A 21681-nucleotide genomic window follows, 5' to 3' on the forward strand; every position below is an offset into this window, starting at 1 on the left:
TTCGCTCCCGGTCCGCGGCCGCCGGCTGGTGGTGCCGCGGCGGAGGAGGAGTGAGATCCCCGCTCTCCATCCCGCTCCCGTCCCGTTGCTCAGCCCGCGCTCTGCAGCCTTTCTCCCCGGCGGAGTCCCGCGGCGCTCCGCACGTCCTCGTGGCTCCGGCAGCTCCGTCAGGGCGCCGCGGGTTAGAGGCCCGGCTCTAAGCGGGAGCACGGAGCTCCTGAGCCGCAGCGGGCGCAGCTCCGTGCTCCTGTAGTTATTCCAGCAGCCGTGTCCCGCCCTGCTTCCCGTGCGCTCCGCTCTGTCTCACTCGATATCCGCACGGCCGGCTCTGGTCGGGGCCACCTTCGCTCCCTTGCAGCAGAGCGGGGCTGTGCGCTGCCGTCGGTTTGCGGCACGCTGGCGCTGGGCTGTGCTTTGCTGTGCTACTGGGGAGGTCTGGGCAGCGGCCTGAGGCGGCTCGGGGCTGCGGAGCATCGCGGTTTTGGGTATTGCCGTAAGCCGCTAACGGTGCCCGTGGCACCTCTGCCTCCTTTGGAAAGCGGCTGTTACCCCAAGAAATGCCCCCCGGTGTGTGGGACCTTTGTTTTTCAATGCATGCTTACTACGTGGAGAGAGCTGTGGCCGGACCTGGCCGTCTGGAATGTGGCTGTGGGTTGTCTGTGTTAGCAGCTGCAGGGCTCCTTGTGCAGCCACTGCTCTTGATGAATAAGGATCTTCCCTATGTCCTTCTAGATTTAATGTCACTTTTAAGTCATTATCGTGATGTTTTTGGCTAATGGTAGTATTTACCAGTTCTCAATTGGCATGTTTTCCAGTAAATACCTGAATACTTTTTTTGAGCAGCTCCTTATCCCCTTTTAGGCAGCCTTGGAAAATACACTGTTGTGTGACATGCAGAGGAGCAGAATGAGTTCCTGTGCAACCCAGAGAGCCCCAAAGTGCTGCCAGTTCTCAGCCAGGCTGCACCAGTGGTGGGCACTGAGGTCCCTGGACACGGTTAGTTTGGTCATTAAGGCTTTCAGGTTGGATGGTGGAGTTATATGGCTCCTGTAAATCATGAACAGAAAAGCATAGATCTGTTTTGTTTGGTCTTAGTGCTGCTTTTATGCTTCAGGAAAACCAGTGGTAATTTTCTGTGGTTGTTACCTGAGATGTCCTAAGGAGATAAAGCAAAAAGCCACTTAACCCCTGCATTGCCTCCTCAACAACACTTCTGAGTTGTTATAGCTCTTAAAATTTATTTTTCTCATTAAACCAGAGCTAATATTGAACTTCCACATGACAATAAGGCATCTGGCTTGCAGAGGGTCCTGATGCAAACTGTGACATACTCAGCTAGGTGTTCAACTTGTACAGGTTTGTTTGTGGTGTGAAATCCACATCAGATTTATTTGCTTACCAAGCCCTTGTGTACCTTGCTGCCATCTCTGAGAGGACTGAACACAGGATCCAGTACCTCCTGGGCCTGTTGAATCCTTCCTTCTGCTGGATGAGCTGGGGCTTGGTTCCTGATGTGCTGGAGGCACCAGTGTGGCTGTGCTGGAGCAGAAGTAGGGATGGGGGTGGCCATGGTGGTCAGGAGTCTTGTCTCAGTGCCTGGGTTTGGGTTGTGGTGATTCCTGTGGTTTCCACCTGGGGCCTCAACTCCTTTCCTCTTTTTTTCCCAGCTTGAATGGCTGGGAGATCAGAGTTCCTGCAGGTTCTCCACATGTGTGATGGGAATGATTTGGGATCAAACCAGACAATAAGGGCTTTATTACAGGGTGTGCTAGGAACAAGGAGCTCCCCACAGGTAAAGGCTTGTTAGAAAGAGGAAATGAAGTGAATGCAGAGAAGATGCTCTTTCTTCTCAGGAATTTTGTTAGTGTCTATTTAAGCTGGTTTGCTTTGCCCCATTGTAATGGAGCAGCACAGGAATCCCCCCTCCTCAGGTACCTGTTGGCTCCCAAACACCAGGTTTGCTTTACTCAGATGTGAGGACCAAATACAGTGCATCACCCAGAAGGGCTCTTCCTACTGAACCTCTCTTCTTCTCCTGTAGGAAACACACAAAGTTTACAGGCAGAAACTGGAGGAAGTCACCAGCTTGCAGACAGCCTGCAGCAGCTCCATACACCGGCAGAAGAAGACATTAAGGGACCTGAAGCACAGCCTGCAACGGTAACAGGAGGTCTGAAGGGTGGAGGAGGCAGGGATGGGGTGTTTCTGCTTCCCAAACAGCAGAAGTGTTTGGATTTTCAGCAGTTTAATATGTAGTCTACATCATGGAGGCAGTTTTGCTTCATATGATCTTGAGTTACCTCCTTTGTTACAGCCAGGTAGATTTTTTTGTAACCACGTGAGAGATCAAGACTTATAAATAAAAAAGATCCAGTAAGTCTTTGAGGGAGCCTGAATGGATTTGCATCTTTGCAGTATGTCTGCTATGGTGTGGGACTGTACAGCTGTTGGTCTGTATGTTTTGCCAGGTGAGCAAAGCTTTGTCCATAAGCTGTGCTGGCAGATCAGGTTCATGCACTGATGCTGGAGGTGTAACCACCGTAGGTGGGTTTATAGGAAGGAACTGTTCCTGGCTGCTCAGCTGCTTGCTGAATTCCTTGTGTGCAGATCCCAGGCAGTGCTGGCTGCTAACCCCACTGCTCTGTTTTACACGAATTGGTAACGCTGCAGTTTGCCAGTAAATAATCAGTTGTGGTTTTTTGTTACAACCTGAAATATCTTATGCTTGAGTAGTTGCAGCATCAATGAAAACCTCTTGTGGGGTTGGGCCTGGCTGAGACTTCTAAACCGCCACTGTATCTCATCTCTCTTAGGCCAAGGGGTAAAATTTTGGGTCCACAGGAGGGCTCTCGGATACAGTGTGGTGCCTCTGCTCTCTATTCTTTTTTGTGTGTTGTGCCTCTGCTCTCTGTATTCTTTTTTGTGTGTTGTGCATGGTGGTGGTGTCTGCAGGCAGACAGCTTGGGGGTTTTGGATAGCTGGTTGCTGCAAATGTGGCTTACAGATCCTTTCTCTGCAGGAAGAGCAGCAGTGGTGCCAGGTGGGGTCACGCAGAGCCCTCCTCTCATTCAGCGCTGCCCAGCTACTTTCCATGCCCTTCCTAAAATACACATTCAGCAGAGGGAAGGCAGCAAGAGAAATGAACCACAGGGCCCTTCTCCACCTCACTGTCCTCTGTCCAAGCTACCATTGATTACGGAGGGGCTGCACTGACCTTTCATTTTAAATGAGTTACATGCTTTCACCGGTGGCTCTGGAGGGTGCACGAAGTCATTTTTTTCGTTTGTTTCTAAAGGCTGTACAGTGAACTTTTGTCTTTCATGAGAAGTTCATGGTGTCTTGCTAGAGGCAAGAGAGCACAGATCAGTTTGGATGCTGTAAGGGCAGTGCCTGAGACATATATAAACTTCCCAAAGTGGAAGGAGCTCCTACAGAACTGCATAATGTGTCTGAAGTGCTTTGTTTTGGAAGAGGTGTGGAGTCCTGTCACTGAAAGAAACTGGTTTGTAAAGGAGCCAGTTGAAATAACCTACAGTGACAGGTACCAGGCAATGAAATAAAATAAAAACAAGAGAGAACAGCACCATGGCAGATGTTAGCTTTCTAACAGCATGCATTTTTTGACAAAGTTGCTATCCTTTAAATAAAAGGAGGCAAAAACATAAAGGAAGATTTTGTTTGTGTTTTCACAGGTGCAAGCCCAGAGCTACTCCTGAAGAATTTGCTCTTATAGAGCAGATCAGCACCCAGATCAAAGAGAGGCAAAATGCCTTCTTTGACATGGAAGCCTACTTGCCAAAGAAAAACGGGTACGTGCTTCGTCAGAAGGGGCATGCGCTCAAGGAAGGCTGATTTTTAAGTGTTCACAGTGGTGTTCCTCCCAAAGGATAATGTGTGTATTGAAGAAATAGATGTAAAACTGGATTAGTCATAGATCTCTTGCTGAGCTCTATGTCGGTTGTACACAGAATTCATTAGCTGGAAGTGTATGTAAATGTAGTGTGTAGGCACAGGCAGGTTTGCTTGATAAAACAGAAGTAAAACTGCACTGGCAAGAGATGAAGACTTCACTGCGAAACAGTGAGTTGCACTCTGTGTTTATTTTTTTTTTGAGGGCTAAATCAGTATGGGAAATTTCCCCCTTCCTGTTTAACTTTCTTTTCTCCAAATAGTGCTTTCAACTGACTTAAATTTTGTACTTTGCTTCAAGTGGGGTTGCTAGGACGGATTTGGTTCAGTTGTCAAGGGCTTTGCAGCTCTGGCGCTCAGGAGATGCTGATGCTGAGTAAACTGAGCCAAGTGACTTGATTTCTACCCTTGATTTGTTTGCTTTCCCCTTCCCAAGTCTGCATTTTCTGTGTCTGTACAGTGAGCTGAACTTTCGGGTGGAAATGGTCTGGAGTGGGGAAGTGAAATGAAATCAAGGAGCTGGTAGAAGTGGCTGCAGCAATGCAGGTGGAAGGATCCGTTGGAAACTTTTCTTCTAATTTCTCCATATAATTTATTTTTGGTTTCTGACATTTTACCCTTTGGCATAGCACAGAAAAGAGACCAGAAAATGAATTCTTCCTCTTCCTTCTTGGAAATGCTGACTGAACTTTCTGCATTTAAATCTTCTGTAGTCTGCATCTCCAGTTTGCTTTAACTAAAAGCCTACAGCAAAAATGTAAGCCCTGATGTATGTTAGCCTATGGTGTTTATAGTAAATGGACTTACATGGGTCTGTTGTTTTTTGTCTTCCAGTTTGTACTTAAATCTGGTGCTGGGAAATGTGAATGTAACCCTCCTGAGTAACCAAGCAAAGTGAGTGAGTGCTTCCATGCACATACGTCTGGGGCTAGCAGTGGGTGTGTGCTGAAGTCCAGAGACAGGAATGGTTTTCTATTACATCTGACTTGTTTTTGCTTTGGCTTGTGGATTGTATCTGGTTTGGAAAAAATGAAGCTACATTTCAGTAAAACATCTGTGTGCACCCACTGATACGTGACATTTCATGCTCTGTGCTTTTTGCGTGCCAGGTTCGCCTACAAAGATGAGTACGAGAAGTTCAAACTTTATCTCACAATTATCTTGTTACTTGGTGCCGTGGCCTGCAGATTTATTCTTCACTACAGGTAAGGCTGCATTTTTTTAGTTTTGACCAAGTGTTTTGAATAAAAATGTACTAGATTAGAAGCCAACTAATTTGAACTAGTTGTCTGAGATTGTGAGATACAAGCTTTAGCAATATTTAAGCTTTAAATAGTTGTGCTTCCCCAGCAGGAGGTCATCTTTTGCTGTTCTTCAGAGCAGGCAGGACGTGCATTTTAGCTGGTTCCTTTTTCTTGTTTAATACTTCAGGAGTTTGTTACAATCAATAGAAAGTCCATCATGATCAGTTGTTTTTCTGCTGTTGCACTGTACTTGAAAAAGAGTTTTTGTTTGCAAGTTGTTCTAGGTTGGTATCAGCACCATGCAAACACCACATAAGGGAGCATTTTCATTTTAGATGTGACTACTTGATGTAAAGTCTAGGTCGTGACAATGTATCAATAAGCCTCCCCTGCTCAATTTTCTTTAAAAAAACCAGAGAGGTGTTTCAGCTAAACTCTTCCATTGAGGTGACTGTGGATCATACCGAGGATTAATGCTGTCCTGTACAGAGGCTGCTCCAGATCCCAACGGCTTTGGGGGACTGCAAATGGCAAAATAAAAACTCTTTTACTCTGAGAGTGTAATGCTCTTCTGTTCTTTTAGTTGATTGGATTTGTATAGATCTCATCGAATCTCCTCATTGAATTAGTCTGGAAATGCCTGTCTAAATTGGATCATCTGGTGCTTCCATGGTGCTTTCTCTCCTTCAGATGGAATTAATGTCATCTCTGTGTACCTGCTTATCGGCTCAAGATCTGCAGTGTTACATCATAGGGCACTTCCACAGTAAAGGACTGAGTGGGGAGGTGCTGCTGATACATACAGCTCTGTGTGTGGATCAGAGATGCCCAGGACTGGGGCTTTGTGTCCGTGGCCTCACTTGGGCATGTTTTCATTCAGACAGAGGAACAGAGGGAAAATTGGGGTTTTTGAAATGTGTTTTTATAATTAGCAGGCTTTCTTATTACTGTGCTCTTTTTATATTATTATTTTTTTTTAACAGGGTGACAGATGAAGTGTTCAACTTTCTGTTAGTGTGGTATTACTGCACGCTGACGATACGGGAAAGCATTCTCATTAGCAATGGATCAAGGTACTGTGCCACCTGCAAAAACTATTTCAAGCAGGAAACGTACTTAAAAGAAAAACAAGCAATAAAAGTAGATTCAGTTTGGCACTGAATCCCAGCAAATCCAAAATGCTGATTCCTTTGTGCAGGATGTGTTGTCCCTGTCCCCTTCCCCAGTTTCTCCCAAGGGCATGTGTGTCCATCAGGTTAGGGCAGGGAGGAGAAGATGCAGTTTCTAAAAGTCCATGATTTCTTTGTTCAAAGTATTGGATGGTTTTGAGAGTTGTGGGTTAGTTGTAGGTGTGATCTGGAATTTCAGTGTGTTTCCACTGAAATGGCCAATCTGGATACTGACTTTGTGCCTTTTCTTATCTGTAGGTACACTGGCATACACTCACCTCTCGTGAGGAAAAAGGAGCCAAATCACTGCTTTATGCTGTGTGATCAGTGTGGCTGCCCTGCAGGTCACTGTGGTGTGTCCTGAAACATTTGACCAATTACAGCTGTGTTAAAGGAATATTGGTAGTTAAGAGTAGATAATTGTATAAACAGCTGGCAATGCAAGTTGAGTGCTGGGAGAAGTAAACTGAAAGATGATCCTCTGTCTGAGCCCTCATTTTTTTTAATGATACCTCAAGTAAGAGTATCCTAAATTATTCTTTTATCTGGTCAGTCCTATTCCTGATGGATTTTGGCAGTCAGCTTTGTGCTCGTGCAGTATGTGGGGTTATCAAGTGCACTCTGAGCATTAGTAGAGACTATTAGAGCAAGAGAATGTTGGAAGGAGATTTCCTCCACCCCCCGACTTCTATCTGGTTTAGTTGCACAGTCTCGTGTAGCTGTCAGGGGGCTTGGGCACTCCTCTACCTGGCTGCCTACCTGGGGAGGTTGGGGCTGGTGATGGTGTGAGGACCACTGGGTGCAGTTGAACTCAGAGTCCTTGTCCTAGCTGGAGAGTGATAAATCATCTACTCTGCCTCTTGCCTTTACTCCAGGAGAGCTCAGAGAAGTTTACTGAATTTGCACTTCTGTAGCTTAACCTGGAATCTGGTGGTAGATTTTAGCAATAACCTGATGGTTGCATGTCCCCAGTTTTCATCATCCAGATAGGCTGGCACAGGGCATGGGGAAACCGCAGCAATCGCCTCATCTCTTCCCAGGTGTGATGAGTCTGCATGCGGGTTTGCTGCTGGGTGAGTGGCTGCTGCTGCAACATTTGCAGCTCCCTGTTGCATTAATTAATTAATTAGGCTTCTAATATCTCACTTTCTACCTTTCAAGCAATCAGCATTAAGTTAGTCCAGCTTTCTGCATGCGTTCCTGCTCTGAACGCTGCATAGGTAACTTGTATGCTCCTTAGTAACATAGCAACTCAGGACTCCTTATTCCAGCCAGTCCATTTCCTCTCCAAAATCAGTGTGTGTAGCCAATTTCTTCCCTAATCTCCTCTAAGCAGAGGTCAGAGGGAGCATTTTGTGAAGTCTTGTCTTGGCACAGAACGTCAGGTATCAGCCTTGGGTGGAGGCCAGGATAGAGATGGATGGGCAACAGTCAGTGTGTTCCATCCAACTTGTGGCATTTGTGGATGAAAATGATTTCTGAGCAGTTCTCTGGTGTTACATCTCCCTGCCCACTGAGAGCAAGGGAGAAATCTTGCCACTGGCCATGGATCTTGAAGCCGTGCTGGTGTGTGAGAGCTGAACATGGCAAGCTCCAAAAAGTGCGAAAGAAAAGAGTATGCAAGGATAGAAAGTGGCTTGCCCACTGCCAGCAGAGAAACCTCTGAACTCAGGCTTGTTGCAGCCACAGAATTGGCTCACAGCTGCTTAGTGCTAACTAGGTGCTCAATGTTTCAGACCTTTGGTTGGAGGCTCCCAAAATTAACCCCGTGTTGGCTTACTTTCCAAATCAGTGCCATCCCTGAGGCATTTTTTTCTCTTCTCGATCCTGCCTTGCTACAGTTCTTTCCTGCTTTACTGTAATTTTCTGAGCTTTCTGCAACATTCATGTCTGAAAAGAAACAGCAACTTAACAGAGAACTTCATTTATTTGTATGGCACAGGAAAAAAGGGGATGTAGGTCAAAAAAAACTTTGTGTATTAGTCATTTCAGTACTGCTCAGGATGAACCTTAGTCGTGTGCCTCACTCCAGTCATCCCACATTTGCAGCCCAGTCATGGAGTTGGGATGGTGCCTTTCAGCTCCTGCCCCACTGCTCCCCATGTCCCTGCCCAACACTTACTTGTCTGTGCTGCCTTTGAGGCTTTGTGTACCAGGAGGTGGGCTTTCTGGGGGTCCTCACTGCAGGGAGCACATGGGCAATGCAGGCTGCCTTGCTGCCCCTTGGTGATTTCCCAGAAACTCCTTTGCTGCCACCAGCTTTATTTTTTGTTTGAGCTAGGCCATCTTATTTATCCATAATCCAGTCAGGATTAATTTTTGTCTTTAAAACCAGACTAAAGTTAACATTTATATTTCTCATCTAACGGTCTTATTTTTTCTGTTCAGGATCAAAGGCTGGTGGGTGTCTCATCACTATGTCTCCACGTTCCTGTCTGGAGTAATGTTAACATGGTGAGTTTGCCCTGCCTTGCTTGAGGTGCTTCCAAGTGTGTCATCTGAGCACGGTAATCCAGTGTGAGCACTGCTGTAGCTCTGTCTGCACAGGCACATAGCAAAGAATCAACCTTGTCTGATCAAACTGAGCAAACAAGCAGCACTTTGCTTTTAGAATGGATTCTGATTATAACCCAGTACCTAAACCAGGTGTGAAGCAAAACATGCAAGTTACATTCCAACAGATGATGGTGTTGGTCAAACAACACAGCAGTGAACTCTGTGTGTGGTGTCCATATGATCCACTTCAGCTTTGACGTGAACTGATCCGTTAATAATTTGTTTTAAAACAACATGGTTTTTGTTGCTGAATTTCTAAGGAGATCATGCAGGAGCTGGAGCAAAAGTTCATGTATCCTGAACTACAGTTAAGAAAAGGAACACAACCAGTGCTGCTCTGTGGCTTAGATTTAGTGATGCAGACTCAGCTGAATGGCTTTAATCAGTATCTGATTTAAACAGGAAACTGCAATAGGCAAATCAGTTAGAGGGGGCAGCCCAAGCAAACAGACCATCTCCTACCATCCACAGTGGTGTAAAGGATGGGCAGGATGTGACAAGCAGTGATGTGTGCCTGTAGCATGCTTTCAGGATTCCCAGATGGGGTGGAGTGGGCTGGCTATCAGCTGCTTATTTCATTTACTAATGGGTTCCTTGGCTGACAAGGCACTGTATTGTATGCTACTTAATCAAATAAATATTTCTTCTGTATTTTGCTTTCAGGCCAGATGGACTCATGTATCAAATGTTTCGCAGTCAATTTTTAGCATTTTCAATATTTCAGAGTGAGTATATTATATCTTGGTGTTTCAAGAGATAAAGTAGTTTTCTACGTTGTGTGCTTAGAAAAAAACACTTCCATTTGTTAAATACTAGAGTCATAAACTGTGCATGTATAAACAGTGTCATACAACTACAAAATACAATATGCAAGTCTAAACAATAATGCTATGGATTAAACATTATTAAAATAGTTTTTGTGAGCTATTCAGAAGTATTATAAACATATCAGTAATACTTTCTCTCTTTCTCCAGGTTGTGTTCAGTTCCTACAATATTATTATCAAAGGGGCTGCCTGTACAGGCTCCGTGCTTTGGGGGAGAGAAACCACCTGGACCTTACAGTAGGTGAGGTTGCCTGCAATACTGCTATACAGATGGGGTAGGTTTTAAAGGCAATGATACAGGGGTGGCTTTGGGGCCTTCAGAAAGCAAGTTTTGCACAGCTGTTATTCCCTGTCCTGCTGCCTCTAGGACAAAGGCAGGAATGGGAGTGAGACTTCTATTTTCTTTCTTGAGTCCTATGGGTTGGAAACAGGGCTCTGATCTCCATCAGCTCTTGAGAGCATTAAGATGGAGGTGTTTGTCTCCATTTTCATCCTCCTCCCATTACCACAACTTCAAGACTTTATTTTAACTTAACTGGTTATTACTGAACAGGACAGGAATAGGTCTTATGGGATGATCTTGTTGGGATGAGCTGCAGTTACAGTCCTGTCTTACCTATGCTAACTTTCTCTTCCCTGTTAACCTTTTCCAGAAGGATTTCAGTCCTGGATGTGGCGGGGACTGACTTTTCTTCTTCCCTTCTTGTTCTGTGGACATGTAAGTTGGGCTGTCCCATTTCCTCCTCTTCCACGTGGGGGCTGGGGAGGGTGTGCTGGTGGTGCTGTGCTTCTTGCAGTTACATGGTGCTTTGGATCACATCTATCTGGCAAACATTTCTAAATCTTTGATAGTAATGATTCTTTTCTCTCTTAGTTCTGGCAGCTATATAATGCAATCACGCTTTTTGGGTTGTCCAGGCATAAGGAGTGCAAAGAGTGGCAGGTGAGTGTTGGTTCTGTTCAGAAAAAACACATAGTGGGGGAGGGGGAGAAGGATGTTTTTATCACATCCTTAAAGACATTTGGCTACCTGGATTTACAATTTGATTTTACTGTCTGAGAGTCCATTGATGCTGAATGGCAGTAAGTTCAAAAACAAACCATGCCGTAATATTGCTGCCAAGATGATCATGATCCAAATGGGCTTCCCAGTCAACTCACAGAAACAGATGTGTAGGTGCATATTTGTCTCCTGTCTTCTTTCCTGACGTGCTAACGCATCTCTGAACATGCCAATCAGACCCCACTGCAGCTAATTTAGTTGGTGAAAATACTACTCCTGCCCCAATTCATCTGACCCTTACTTAACACTCAACTTTCCCCACCGTTCCCCCTCAGGTTTGTGTGCTGGCTTTCACATTTCTGCTGCTCTTCCTTGGGAACTTCCTCACTACTCTCAAAGTGGTGCACACTAAGCTGCAGAAGAACAAAGACAAAATGAAGAAACTGTGAACCCTCCAGGGGGTGCTGGGTGCCAACATTGGAGCTCACTTCCCTGTGCGCACAGCAGGCGCTCGGCGTTGGACGGAGCCTTCTTAATTGCTGCTGCATTGTGAACAGACTTTGAAGAACTCATCTGTCCCGTGTTTGGTGAAGGATGTGGACTCTTCCAGCACAGACTCAGCATATTATGCAAGCATGGCTCTCCAGTTTACAGTCCTGCTATTTATGTATATTTAATACCAAACGTGTTTGCATTGGGTTTTTCTGTATATTTAGCAGCATGCACCTGCTCGGCAAGAAGCCAGCACTGAGAGAATGTGGGATCTACTGTAATTCCAGACCTGGAATGATATTTAACACTTTCCAGTTTTATTATTTAAACTCTAGTATGGAATTTTGCAAAGCTTTATGAACACTCCAGGTTGATCAGTAATACAGACTGAATGCTGTTTTTAAAAAGCGTTTGTTTCAGGCATTTTCAGTGGCAATACTAATCTGTGTGTACTGTGGAAAAAATGCCCATCTTTGTACCATACTGCTGCTATATACACTTCTAAGAAACTATTTAAAGGAATCTTAAAAACGAGCAAGCAAAACCAGTTAAATGGCAGGGAATTCTGCTAGCCCTCTTTGAGAGGGATCAGGTAATATGTCCAAACCTGGAAAAAAATTAAAATAAACCATACAATATGCAGCTGCTTCAGCCCCTTTTTAGTAACAAACGCACTCCCCTTTGGGTTGTCTTTTGAGCACAGTTTTTTCCAGAAAATGCTCTTGATCAGTGACAATACGTGCAGTTGCACTTCAGGTCCTATTTGCAGTTTTGTTTTGTTTTCTTTTTTGCTCCATTGCTGTTCTGAGAGGTGAAGACAGGCTAAGAAGTATGAAATATTTTCATTAGATACCAGTTGTTAAGTGACTGTAAACAATTGTTCAGAAGGATGGCTGAGAACAAAAAGACTCCCATCTTGCTTAACTCCTTGTGCTTTTTGAACCTACTCAGCTGAATAAGCTTGTTTGAGTGCATTAACATCTGTGCCTCCTGAGCTGTTGTTCGCAGTGCTGCTCAGCTGTGCTGGCTCCCTCTGAGCTAGCCCAGGGCCCAACTGGAGAAGTGGCTTTGGCAGAACGATGTGAGAATTATGCACATCTCCCAGTAAGCATGCTGATGAAGAAATACTTATGCACTATAGACTTCAAATATTTCAGCAGTTATTTTGTTGCTGCAAGGCTAATGAATTTATCCTTACGGTGTCACCGTCGTGTGGGCACAAACAGTAAATTGCAATTTGCATATTTTGAACAATTTTTACTCTAGCTGGGTTGTATCTTGCACCCTGTGTGAGGTGGTTTTTTGTCCTTCTTTGAACTCCATTTATGTAAATTCTTCTGAGAGCAATGCTAGAACCTGGCGGATCTGAGCAGTCACCTGGTACTTAAGAGGTGAGGGAACACTGTTTAGCAAGTAACTTGAATTCTGCAGCGTGAGAAACTGGGATTATAAAAGCAAGGAAAGATTCCAGACATGCTGAGGGTAAATCAGTGTGATGATGTTTCAGACTTAACTGGGTAAGGTGATGTGTGTTTTTTTTGTTTTATTGTTTTATAATCTCTAAGCTTGTAATTTTAAACTTGGATCACCTTTGTTGATTCAAAACAAGTTAGGGGGAAATAAGAGTTTAGATTTCAAGAATCAAGGTTTTATCCTGCATATAAAATGATAACGATGGCTCATTCCAAAAGTTTTTCATAAGCTGGCCATGTTTTCACCAGCAGAGGATAAAATTGTGTGAAGCCTGAATGATGTGTAGTCATCAGGCTCTACACTGAAGTGTTTTCTAGTAACTGGCACCTGGTATGCACCGCCCAAACGTCCTGGCAAAGTATTCTCTTGTTACTGCAATGCAAGACAGAATCATAGAAAAGCATAGCAGTCCTGTGTATTCTCCCTTAGTTTGCCTCAGAAAGAAAACTTGTAACAGTTGTACTGCAGAAACCTTCACCCTCACAGGGCTGGCTCATGATGACTACAGACTAGTGATTGCTCCTGAAACTTGAGATCTCACTGCAAGAGAATGTGCAAAGGAATTGAGAAGCTCAAGGCACACGAACTAGATTGCTCAGCAGGAACATCCACCATCCTTAAACACTCAACTGTCACTTTCATCACAAAAAGGAAAATTTAATTTACAGTAGCAGAGATGATTTCGCCAGTTGATGAATGTGAGTTACAAAGCATTTTACCTCCCTTAGCACACACGAACATTTGCATGTCATACATTAAATAAGCTCTACGTATAAGTTTATTGCAAAATGAACTTGATGTTACACACAGTGGCTGACTGGAGTACTGGTAACTTTGCATGCTGTAAATTAAATATCAGAGCAACCAATGCATGTATCTCAGTGATGCATACCAATACGAGTATTGGATGTTGCAAGGAGACCTCTAAAGGGGCAGCTCTGCAAAGCTGGCCTAGGAGTCGAGAGAGAGTGAGTGGATGCTTTGGCTGTACACTATGGCAGCAGCTTGATGCTAACTCACACCACTGCCACCAAGTAAATTAATTTGGGAATGTCAATAGAGAACTCAATTCCTGCTTATTTTAAGTTGCCTGGTACGTAGGCTGCTCTACCAAAACTTCTGAAAGATGTTTTTTGCCTGAAAAAGACTGAATTGTAGCTACAATAAGCCACAATTTTGCAGAGGAAAAAAGCAAAACCTACAAACAAAGCAGTCGTGCAGTAGCAGTTACTGTTCACTTCAGATTAAATAGTGAATACAAGACCGGACAGTTGGCAGCTTGCTGGTGGGAGCAAAAGTCAGGTGGACATGTAGCATCAGGTAGCCTTGATAAAGAGCCTTGAAAACTTTATGAGAGCAATGTGGCAAAAGGTTTTAAATGTAAAAAAAGAAAAAAGTTTTTAAAAAAACTAAAAAGTTTTAAAATTTTAAAATAGAAATCATTACAGGAATACAAAATGTGTCTTGGGGGGGAAAAAGATTTGTCACTCTGTTGCTAAAATTGAGTAACTTGGTTCATAGCTGTCAATGCTCTCTTGCAGTCCAGATCATAACACTGAGCACGCTCTCTGCTTCTTTTGGCGCCTGGCTTTTTTCATGGCACTCAATGCAATAGTTGTTGCTTCTTTAAAAACGTTTTCTATGTTTTCACGGCATTTTGCTGAGCACTCCAGATAAATTTCTGCATTTATCTGCTGGCAAGCTGCTTCACCCTGGAAAGAACAGGTAAGAAAAGTCATAAACCTGATGCGTGAGAGGAGTAAAGGAAGGTGAGATGGAAGCAAAAAGAAATTACTTTGTACATCTTCAAAACATGAGGTCATCTTCCAAAAGCAACTGCCTCCCGTGAGCAGTGCTAGCGTGTGTTGGTTACAAACTGAAGTACTGTTGCTGTTTTTTTTTCCTAAGTTGATCCAATATTGTAGAAATAGCGTTTCTTTAATAGATGGTCAAGTGAAGATATCTACAAGGAGGATCTTTTTTCAGGTATGACATGCGAGGTCGTGTTTAGTTTTCAAGCCTCAGCACTGCATGCCATACATAGAAGCAAGGTCTGGACTAATGTCTTGCTTTGTTTGGTTGGTGCACATGCAGGAATCCTGACTGCCATTTCGAAGCATCACAAAGTCTCAGCAGAAGTCCTAGTACATGCAGATAAGTGCCTACAGACATCACCCAAATGCATGCAGAGGAAACAGTAGAATCTAAAACATTTGCATGCAATCAAGGTTGTGTGAAATCACTACAGACATAACACAGCTACTTCTTACTTTGCTTGCGATCCTTTCATTGCAGTCAGCCCCCAGTTCTGAGTGCTTGTGAGCCTTCGAGTGTGAATTCCAGATCTGCAATCCACAACTCACAAACTCTGCATTTAGTCATTATAAGCTGGGAATGGGGTCACTTGAGCACTCAGACTTCTACACACGGGGATTTTCCTTCAGTACATTTAAGTGAAGTTTGTTTCCTTCCAGTTGTTTGCAAGCTGCAGTGCTGACAGATACTGTTCAGCTCCTCTGTGCCTGGCATCAGAAGCATCGCATTGCATGACTCGAGATGCTCTCAGCTGTAAAAGACTGAGGAGTGTATGTTTAAAGGAAGAAAAAGGAAATGGTAGGGCTTTACTAGGCGACAAAGGGAGGTCTGGGCTGGTGAGCTTCGCCTCTTCTGTGAGCATTCATGTGATGAGCTGCTGGAGGGAGAGTGTGTTATGCGTGTACTGTTCTAAGGCAGTAATCGTGCCAGATGTGAGGCCCCAGCTGACTCTGTAGAGAAGGTTGTTGCTTGTCCTGAGCCTCATGAGAGGGTGACAAAGGGAATTATTAATGCCAGTGAGGGACAATCTTGCGGCTGTTCACAAAGTGAGAGGACAGTCATCTAATCTTGTGAGCAAGGAAGACAAACTTTTAAGTCCTAGCATGACTTAACAGTGATGCTGTGGCAGGCTCTTTTCACGTTCTTTAGAGAAAGAAGTGATTCATTCAAGGTCTTAGTGAACTTAACTTTGTTTCCTGGACTTTTGTCTCAGTTAGACAGCTGCTATTCATAATCTGAGATGAGAGGAGGAAGATGGCTTTATATTTAATAATGAGAAGTAGAAGACCAGAGCAGAAAGATCTCGAGTGACCTGGTACAAGCAGTTCAACCAGTGCTTGCTTTCCCTGTACCTGGGACAGCAATGCCATCTCATAACACCAGCTGTATGTCTTAATACTTTGTAATACTTAAGCTGGAAATACTTGATAGTATGTAGACTTTTTTCTTAGATTAGATACTTTGAAGAAAAGTTTATTAGAGAACTCTCACAGATGTTTTGGCTACTGTCCTTGGAAGGGCTTCTTTCTCAATAGGGTTTGCAAAATGCTTTTATTCCAGAATAATCAGTATTTTTAATCCTTTAATGTGTACCCTAGCATTTATTCTTTCTCACAACCCCAGTCAAAGTACCAGTGATGGGAGATTATGATAAAAATTAGAAAGGATGTCCAAGAAACCTGTTGAGGCCTACAAATTTATAACACTAATAATGCAGTGAAGGGAAATCGAGGGGAGACACGCAGTAAGCCTAGATGGAGTAGCAAATGGTGTCCTTCCAGACACTCCAGGATTCTGAGATATGCAAAACACTTAAAAAGTCTCCACTCTAGCAAAGAGAATAATACTGTAAAAGCAATTATACTCACCTGGTTGTAAGTAATGGGCTCCTGCTTAGAAGCCCTGAGCTTACGCAACTGCTCTTTGTCTTTCCGAAGGTCTGTTTTGCAGCCGATCAGTACCAGGGGGACACCCTGGCAGAAGTGATTCACTTCAGGATACCACTGATGGTAGAAAAACAAAACCTGCATTGTTTTGCTGATTCTATGTACAGGAATGCTAACTTCTGCTTTGGAACACTACAGAAATCCTACTACAGACAAGTGGTTGCTTATATCTCTTCTCCCCTAGTTAAATGTACATGTGCTGGAAGTGGACTTGAATCTGAAATGCTTGTGTGCAATGGTTGTGTGACATCACTACAGACAAAGCAGCAACTCTGCCGTTGATTTGTGATCTTTTTAGTGTACTACAGAGTCAAGCCCAATTCCAAGCACTTGAGAGCCACAGAGAGGTGATTTCTGGGTCTAAGGTCTGTGACCTGCAATTCAGTGCACAATGAACAATCTATCCATCTGTACGCTCTGGATACAGGATTACTAAAAGCATTAGCTTTTTTAATCTGACATCTTGTCCTGCATCAACCGTACGTAATTCATTTAAAAGGCTGAAGTAATTACGGAAGGCTCTTACCTTATCTGCTACATTATCATAGCTGGTGGGGTTCATGACATCGTAACAAATTAACACTACGTTTGTGTTCTGGTAAGAGAGTGGTCGCAGCCGATCATAGTCCTCCTGCCCTGGAACACAGAGAATGTTTTGGAATACAGTAAATTTATATCCTTAACCAGCAGTATGATGGGAATGTGTAAAGGTAAATACTTGAGTTCAAGAGTACTCTAACGGCGCAGACTGAAAAAATGTCCATGCTTGTAAAATTCCTTCCCTTAAATGCAGGCTATCCTTCGCTGACAAAATGGATCCTTTAGAATATAAAATGTGATAAAAAGGTTGCTTTGTCCAACTGCTGATTTTATAAGATGTGCAGCAACACAGAACAGGCTCAACCCTTTGAAGCAGGATTTCACCACCAATCTTTGGGATGCTGCTCAACTCCAGAAAATTTTTCATGCTTTTAATGAGTAATATTACAGCACAGGTCTGATTAGAGGAAGTTAGCTTGCTTCAGACCTGTACTCTTCCCCTTTGCTTGCAGTTATTGTGCTGGATAAACCATTGCTCAGCTTGCCTGAGAAGTGTGTATATCTTAGGTTTGGGCTGTTCTCTGCATTTGAGCAGCAAGCTCTATGGGTGAAGCACTAAGCAAAGTAGGATTGATCCCTCAGGGTTTAATACAAAAATAATAGACAATCAACAAAATTATGCATGTTGTGTAAACATTCACAGCAAAGACTCTATTGCTTAGCCCTTCTTATTCTCCCAAATCCACTCTCGTTTGCAACCGATTTACAGTTCTGTTGTTGAGCTAATCCTCTAAATGCATTAAATTTCAAACACGGAGCACAAAGTGGGGTAAAATGTGCCCCCAAAAGTGGGTTGGTTAGACATGTATTAGGGTTGGATAGTTGCAGTTCTCCCTTATAAGGAGGGAAGCTATTCTTTCAGAGCTCAATTCTTCAGGTGCTGTGGATGTAACAGAACCCAGCTCAAGCTGTGTCTGAACACTGACATTTCTCTCACTGAAACCTCATTAAGAACATTTCCTTTCATAGCCTGTCCTTAAGTGCTGCTGATGAAATGCAGAAAGGGCCTGTGAGACTTCTTCTCCATAAAGTTGCTCAGTTTGTGGTCAGAGCCTTTGGCACAGATTTAGGTCTTCTAGTAGAAATAGAAGGCTGAATCCAAGTAGTTGCTGAATGTACCGAATAGATGCCTACAGCTGAGCACGCCTGTGACTCCACTGCCTTCCTCAACTCACTGTAGCATTATAGCAAACAAAACAACCAACCAATAAAACCTGACCAGCTGAATTCATCTGAAATTTGCTACTTCTTTATCATCACATACTGCTGTCAGGCCTTATTGGGCAAGTGGGACCTCAACCAACACCGGAGGGAGAGAAGGGGAAGTGATTAAACCACAGGTCTCAGTCTCCTATGTATGTTCATGTCTTCCTGCTCTTCCTCCTCCTTCACTAAATAACACCAAGGATGAGCCCAGACAGCCTGTTCACTGCTCAGTCTGCACAGGAGCTCAGCAGCCACATGTACCACTGGGAGAGATGTACTGTTCAGGGGCATTTGCACCTTTTCTCAGGGATAACTCACATTGGAAGTCCTCAGCCCAGTGTGCCTGTTTTGATCCACTTTCTTCTCCAGCAGACATCACAGAGAAATTAACAATAGAGAACACCTTCCTTTAGGCCCAATTAATTAGTGGCACTCTCTCTCTCTCACACATTCAATGTAAATATTTCAGCCAGCTCTCCTGATGGCAGTGAGAGGATGAGGTGGACATGGGGGCATGCTGAAACACTGGGTGCTGAAGGCCCTGTCCTGCAGTGCTCTGCACGAGGCTTGTGGCAGCAGACCCAGCAGGACTGACGGACATTGAGCTGATATGTTTTGTAACACACAAAATACTGCATTGTAATGTAGCAATGAAAAAATGTCCCAGGTCTGCCGTACTCTCAGGGCTGTGGAAAGGCAGAGACAACAACGCAAAGGGCTTTTTGAGCTAGGGAAATATGTCCACAAAAATAAAGTACAGAACAGAGCTTTGTCAGAGATGACACAATAAGAGCTGCTCAAGTTACAGCAGCACAGTCCACTGCCACCAACAGCCAGCATGTAAGGAAGAGCATCACATCCTGTCACCCAGACCAGCCAACCACTTCCTATACATGTCAGTGCAACATTGTATGCTTATTATTTAAATTCAACATGTAACCACAGGGAGGGGAGCCCTCACAGATACACACCAAATTCTCTGTGTCCTGCAGGCTCCATGAGAACATGGTTATCAGCTTGCAGCTGCGTTACTTGACTTTGCAGCTCAGAAAAGTTTGGGAAATTGAATATTTTCTTGGTAGGAATAAAAACAGCAGAAGAGGACATAGGTTGGGATGGGGGGATACATTTTGATTTCAGGTACTTCTTCCCCTACAAAGTTATGCAAAATTACTTTTGCATGTACCAGTTCCTAAAGGCCTGATGCTGTAGCATCTATCATTAGAGACCTGAAAAAACCTGCTGGAGGCTTCAAGCGTGCTTCCTGCGACTCAGAGTGAGCTTCCACAGTGCTCACAGGAGGCACTGCTTCCTCCTCAGCTCAGCACAGCTTACTGCTTTGTTCTGAGAAGTCCTGCACTGAACAGCATCAGAAATGGAAACGCGCATCTGAATTGCAGCTGAGGCATCAACTCGATTATGCTATTCTCTTTGAATATAAACAATTACAAAGCTAATTAATCTCTCAATTTTTTTGTCGAGCATGGCCAGAAATGGCAATTTTTAATTAAATATGCAGCAGCAAAGCCTGTTTGCAGACAAGTGGTATTACAAAGCTTTTATACATTGCATATATATACCACCAACTTCCTGCAACAGCAAGAGGTGTCTCTGATGAGGAAGGCAAAGCAGCAGAACATGAAAGTCTTTCCAAAAATTACTACTGAAGCATATTGTAGACTAACTCATTAGTGTTGGCTTGTTACCAAAATTCTTGCCAAGAAAAAAATACCTTCTGTACCTTAGAATGTTTGATTCTTAGGCAGTTTGTGCGTGTCCTTCTCCTTTGGAAAGTAGGGCAAGCTCAAAACCTCCAACTGAGCAGGGCTGAACAATACAAAGAGTCCTTCTCACTTTACACAGCCTACAGGGCTGAACCCGTCCTTCACCTTCCCATGACGCTAAGTGCATGCAGCTCCATTTAGTGCTGCTCTTAACTGGATCCTAAAAATACTGAAGTCCTTTCTGCAGTAGGTGTATGATTAAGATCCAGTGAACTTTTTAGAACAGATTTGCTTTCTCCTCCCGTATGCTCCTAAATGACACTAAGCTGAAACCCTTCACTTCCAAAACAGTTTTACATCTTTCCAATCCCATTTAAATGATCTTACAATAATATGAATGATTTGGGGATTTTTCAGACTAAGAGCAAAATGCAGGAACTCCCTCATCCACTGACCAGGGCATCCCCTTGGACTCTGGGAAAGACGCAGCTTTTCATTATATTCCAACCCTAGGAACTTGACATCAGTTTTGTTTTATTAAAAACAGGATGGGATTTAAATATGGGCTCAAGAGAGTTCTTCCTACTGCATCACTTCCACCTTTAGAAAGAGGATGAGAAGCTACTTGAATCACAGAGTGTGACACATCTGTAAACTATCATTATGCCAGGGGCCTGGCAGCCATCACACTCTCTTGGGAGGTGAAGTATGTTGGGTTTCAAGGTCTCCAGACAAGGGAATGGGAAGCAATTGCTTATTCATGGCAAAGAGCCCTGCCAACTGGCCGGCAGTGCCATCTGCACCTCCCAATATCTCATGAAACTGCACTCCGTTCTTATTTGTGATGGCATTAATTTGGAACAACTCTGTAGAATACAACACGATTTATTTACACGGAGCTGAAACACAGCACATGCCAACTTTAGGGTCTATTTGGAATGCAGCTGGACAGCAGAGCCTAGGAAGTCTGAATGAATCACAGAGTCACAGAACACCCCCAGTTGGAAGGAACCCACATAAGGATCACTGAGACCAACTCCTGGCTCCACCTACAAATCGGACTGCATGAAGCTGAATGCAAATTAAGTCCCAAGCTCCTGGTATCAACCCAAACAATCAGCTTTCCCCAGTAACCTTTAACGCAAAGGCCTTTTTCATTTTGAACCCAAACCATCTCTTTTCTCCTTTACTATTGGATCACACGTAGCAGGAGATTAAAATATTTTCTTTGTTGACTGTGTTATGCACTGGGAGCTGGGTTTAATACCTTCAGATATGTTTGCAATGTGATGCAATGTCCCAACAAACGGGGTCATTGCGGCACAGAACAAACCTGGGCTGGAATGGCCATGACACAAGTGACCATTTTTTCAGAGAAACGCCTCTCACAGCTCAGCCTGTCAGAACGGGGGGCAAGGCCCTACCTGCAGTGTCGTACAAGTTCAGGATGACCTCCTTTTTGCCGATGGTGATGCTGGTGGCATATTTCTCAAACACAGACGGTGCGTATTGCTGCAAACAGGGAGAAGTATTCAAGTTGCGGACAAGGAAACTCGCACAAGGCCGCGTCCGTGTCGCGGTGCTGGGGAACAGCCCAGAACGGCCGTGAGCCCCGGTTCTCCCCCGGGCCACCTACAGGCGCTTCCCCTCTCGCAGACCCGCGGGCCCTCAGGGCCGCCCTGCCCTGACCGAAGCCCCTCCGCTCCGAGGAGCGCTC

At 44.1% G+C, this 21681-nt stretch overlaps 2 protein-coding genes across 3 annotated transcripts; one reads left to right on the plus strand and one right to left on the minus strand.

The window, feature by feature from the left end:
* The first annotated feature begins 889 nt into the window (after positions 1-889).
* TMEM120B (transmembrane protein 120B) lies at positions 890-11842 on the plus strand. 2 transcript variants are annotated; one of them, XM_031555966.1, is made up of 13 exons: positions 890-996; positions 2042-2160; positions 3693-3809; positions 4744-4803; positions 5019-5114; positions 6137-6226; positions 7363-7395; positions 8711-8776; positions 9542-9603; positions 9854-9946; positions 10359-10423; positions 10580-10648; positions 11044-11842. In XM_031555966.1, exons 1-13 carry the CDS (start codon positions 892-894, stop codon positions 11155-11157), a joined length of 1089 nt encoding a protein of 362 aa, XP_031411826.1. In that variant the 5' UTR covers positions 890-891; the 3' UTR covers positions 11158-11842. The 2 variants fall into 2 exon arrangements, with proteins under 2 accessions (XP_031411826.1, XP_010718428.1); XM_010720126.2 differs by lacking the exon at positions 7363-7395 and having other exon boundaries at positions 891-996.
* Positions 11843-13305: 1463 nt separating this feature from the next.
* On the minus strand, positions 13306-21596 carry RHOF (ras homolog family member F, filopodia associated; the record flags this gene model as incomplete). Its single annotated transcript, XM_031555903.1, has 4 exons — positions 13306-14385; positions 16357-16491; positions 16961-17070; positions 21389-21596. Coding segments are annotated over 4 exons (618 nt in total), but the record flags the coding sequence as incomplete, so codon positions are not given.
* Between the last annotated feature and the right edge of the window lie 85 nt (positions 21597-21681).

Source organism: Meleagris gallopavo, chromosome 17, assembly GCF_000146605.3.
Source record: "Meleagris gallopavo isolate NT-WF06-2002-E0010 breed Aviagen turkey brand Nicholas breeding stock chromosome 17, Turkey_5.1, whole genome shotgun sequence".
NCBI classification, from domain to species: domain Eukaryota; kingdom Metazoa; phylum Chordata; class Aves; order Galliformes; family Phasianidae; genus Meleagris; species Meleagris gallopavo.

Bases quoted from the DNA above. Each gene is read 5' to 3' on its own strand.
- TMEM120B (XM_031555966.1), top strand. From the start codon at position 892: ATGCAGAGGAGCAGAATGAGTTCCTGTGCAACCCAGAGAGCCCCAAAG. The intron at 2,161-3,692 runs GTAACAGGAGGT...GTGTTTTCACAG, and splicing joins CTGAAGCACAGCCTGCAACG to GTGCAAGCCCAGAGCTACTC. The intron at 10,649-11,043 runs GTGAGTGTTGGT...GTTCCCCCTCAG, and splicing joins AGGAGTGCAAAGAGTGGCAG to GTTTGTGTGCTGGCTTTCAC.